Here is a 3132-nt window from a genome sequence, read left to right as displayed (position 1 = left end):
ATATATATATATATACATACATATATATATATATACATACATATATATGTATGTATAATATCATATAATATCATTATTAATTAAGTGTGCAATCTATTTAATAATAATATTTTAATCATTAATTAACTAAAATATTAAATATAATATACTAAATTTCTATTATATCATATTATATATTATTACATTTAGATATCTTAAAATATTTATCAATTTTTGTGGATTTAATTACAAAAAAAAAAATTGAAATCGCCCATAGGTCTATTTGACCTTTTCCTTATACTTCCATAGAATAAGTTAGATTAAGTATTAAAAGCTTTTAGATAACTGGATAAGTTTAATATAAAAATAGTGAATATTACAAATACGCCACCAACTAATTTTCATCATCCATCACAAATCTCGAGCCAATATTTTGAGCAAGAAACATTCAAATTTCAATTAAAAGTCATCAAAGCTCCGATTTCAGTAAACTTATAATCAAACTGACCGGCTTGATGAGACAGATCCAATGATTCTAGTCTAATTCAAGTCAGATCAGGCCTAGATCAAAACATTAAACCACTCTCAGAAGATTTTTGGATACATTTGGAAGATCAAACGGATGTCGAATTTAGCTAGCTTATAGTCGAATCGAACATCTCGATAAGATGAATCCAATGAGCCCAAAATTGCTCAATTTCGATATCGTTAAGGCACTCAAATGTCCATCAAATATCATCTAGTCGAGAAAAGCTTATCGAACTGTTCGATCAAAATGATTTATATGTCTGCATTAATTGTACCTGGAACACTATAAATAGAGTCTCACCCCTCACATGAAGAAGGAGACTAGAGATAACTTGAGACTTTAAGAATGAGCTGAAGTCTAACATCATCTTTGCCATTATCGATCGTTATTTGCCGTCGGCGACCACCACTGTCAGTCGACGACCACCACCGACCTCCGTCGACCACCGCTGATCCCCGTCGACCGTCGTCGACCACCGCTGACCGTCGTCAATCACCACCTACCAGACGCCGACAATCGACGCTGTAATCCGAAAATATGGTTACTTTTTCTCGTATGTGAGACAAGAGATTTCTGTAATCATCAATTAATAGTGGATTTTCGCAACTGTGTCAGTTCCCGTGGTTTTCCATTTCCGGGCTTTACACGTAAAAAATTTCTGGAGTCATCTATGTTTGTTTCTCTTTCATTTGTGTGTGTGCTAAATTCTAGTATAATGCTAGGATAATAATCTGTTATTCTACCGCCACAGATTTTTTGACACACATCAAGTACATTAATCTTAAAACAATTCAATGAGCTTCGTGATCTATCCTGATCCAATTTTTTTATTTCATAGAACTTAATATTCTTTTAATTAATTTTTCCATGCTCCCAATCATTTATTTTATAAATCTTTCACTATTCATAATAATAATAATAAAAAAGTTGGGTGCTTGATTAGATCGTCATCATTCCACCAAAACAAATAATTCACAAAAAGGTACGTAAAATTGCTCTATCGATAAAGAAGTGTAACACTTCAGTTGAAAAAAGATATCGTATTCAGTGCAAGAACGGCTGAAAATTATTTAGCGATCCAAAAGGAATCGATTTACAGCCCTGTTCAGGATTTTATAGGCTTCTGAATCCTTTTTTTGGCTGCAGTTTCCCGACAATCAATTCGATGACGCAACGTAGAAAGAAAGCGAGACCAACTTAAGAAAACTCTAAAAGTCCAGCAGAAACTTAAAATATCACGAAATTATTCAGCGAATCTATACAGTAGAAGAAGAATAGAAGAACTTAATTAACTGAGAAAACCCATCAGGAGTATCAGAGACTTCTGTTCTACACTCTCTAGGGTTCTACCCACCATTTTGGGTCTTATTTAGCTCAAATCAATTCGAATCAGCCACAAAATACTCATCAAAACAACCACAAAAATTGTCGTAAACACAACACGCACCAATCTAACCAAAAAAGAAACAAAAAATTAAACCGAGATTGAAAAAAGATGCACCAACGAGAGAGAGATAGACTCACGGGAGAGCAAACGGATGAACAGCGAGAGAAACACGAGGGTAATAAAACTTTAGAGTTTGCTTCAGCGAAGGCCAAGAATCTCTGCTATCTGGGCACATCGGGTCGAGAAAAGCTTCTATTATGACTAAACCCTTCCATAACGATCCACCTCCATACACAAATCCGTCGTACTTGGCTGGTATCGGGGTCTGCGCTACCGACAGATTGAGCGAGGCGAGAAGAGAGGAGCAACAGAGGAGGAAGAACACCAGAGGTACACCGGCTGCTCTTTCCATTGTGCTTTCTCTTTTTTGTCTAGCATCTCTGTGTAATATAAAGTTAATTACCTGATTAGTACATAATTAAAAAATAATAATAAAGGTTTTATTATCATAAATCTAAATTTTTTTAATTAATATACGGCAGAAGAGGTATTAATTGTTGCACCATTTTCAGTATATAAATATGTTAACACAATAATATATATATTTATTTATATTAACACAATTAATTAATTATTGATGTGCTTTCATATTTATAGAACACAAAATTAATGAAAACTAATATTTACTTCAATTTACTTTTTATGATTTATTTATTTATTTTAATTTGAAAAAAATTAAATTTAAAAATAATAGGGATATAGACTTTTGTTATTTTAAATAATTTTTTTAATACATCAATAATATTTAATAAATTTATAAATATCTTTAACTATAGGAATTATAAGCATACCACTCAATTCTTATTTGCATATATCAGATGTAGGCTTTAGTTTTTACATATATGTATCTTATATATGCATGAAAAAAAAATATGTATTTCACTTTTTAAAAGTTTAAATACTACAATTTTATGTGATATGAAAATCTTGGGCGGTAGAAATGTATATATCAAAGTTTCGGTGTTAGATATGTAAATACATAAGAATTACTGGTATGTATGTAAATTCCTTTTATCTTATTATTCCACCCATAGCTTGTAGAGATAAAGATGGCCATTGCATGAAAGAATGACTGGAAGTTATGATACGAGGCCCCAACCACCCTTATGCGTCTAACCACTTAATCCCGCATTGCAAGACAGATGCACTCAGCCGGGAGCAAACCTGTGACCCCAAG

The 3132-nt window shown here is 32.4% G+C and overlaps 1 protein-coding gene across 1 annotated transcript in view; it reads right to left on the bottom strand.

Moving 5' to 3' along the window:
• LOC110035268 overlaps positions 1-2319 on the bottom strand; it is a 4546-nt gene extending 2227 nt beyond the window's left edge. Inside the window, exon 1 of the mRNA XM_020739502.1 lies at positions 2033-2319. Within this exon, the coding sequence (XP_020595161.1) occupies positions 2033-2307 (275 nt within the window). The 5' untranslated portion in view covers positions 2308-2319. The remainder of the gene's footprint in view (positions 1-2032) is intronic.
• Between the last annotated feature and the right edge of the window lie 813 nt (positions 2320-3132).

Source organism: Phalaenopsis equestris, unplaced genomic scaffold (genome assembly GCF_001263595.1).
Source record: "Phalaenopsis equestris unplaced genomic scaffold, ASM126359v1 Scaffold000002, whole genome shotgun sequence".
NCBI lineage: Eukaryota > Viridiplantae > Streptophyta > Magnoliopsida > Asparagales > Orchidaceae > Phalaenopsis > Phalaenopsis equestris.
This window is presented reverse-complemented; position numbering and strand designations above follow the sequence as displayed.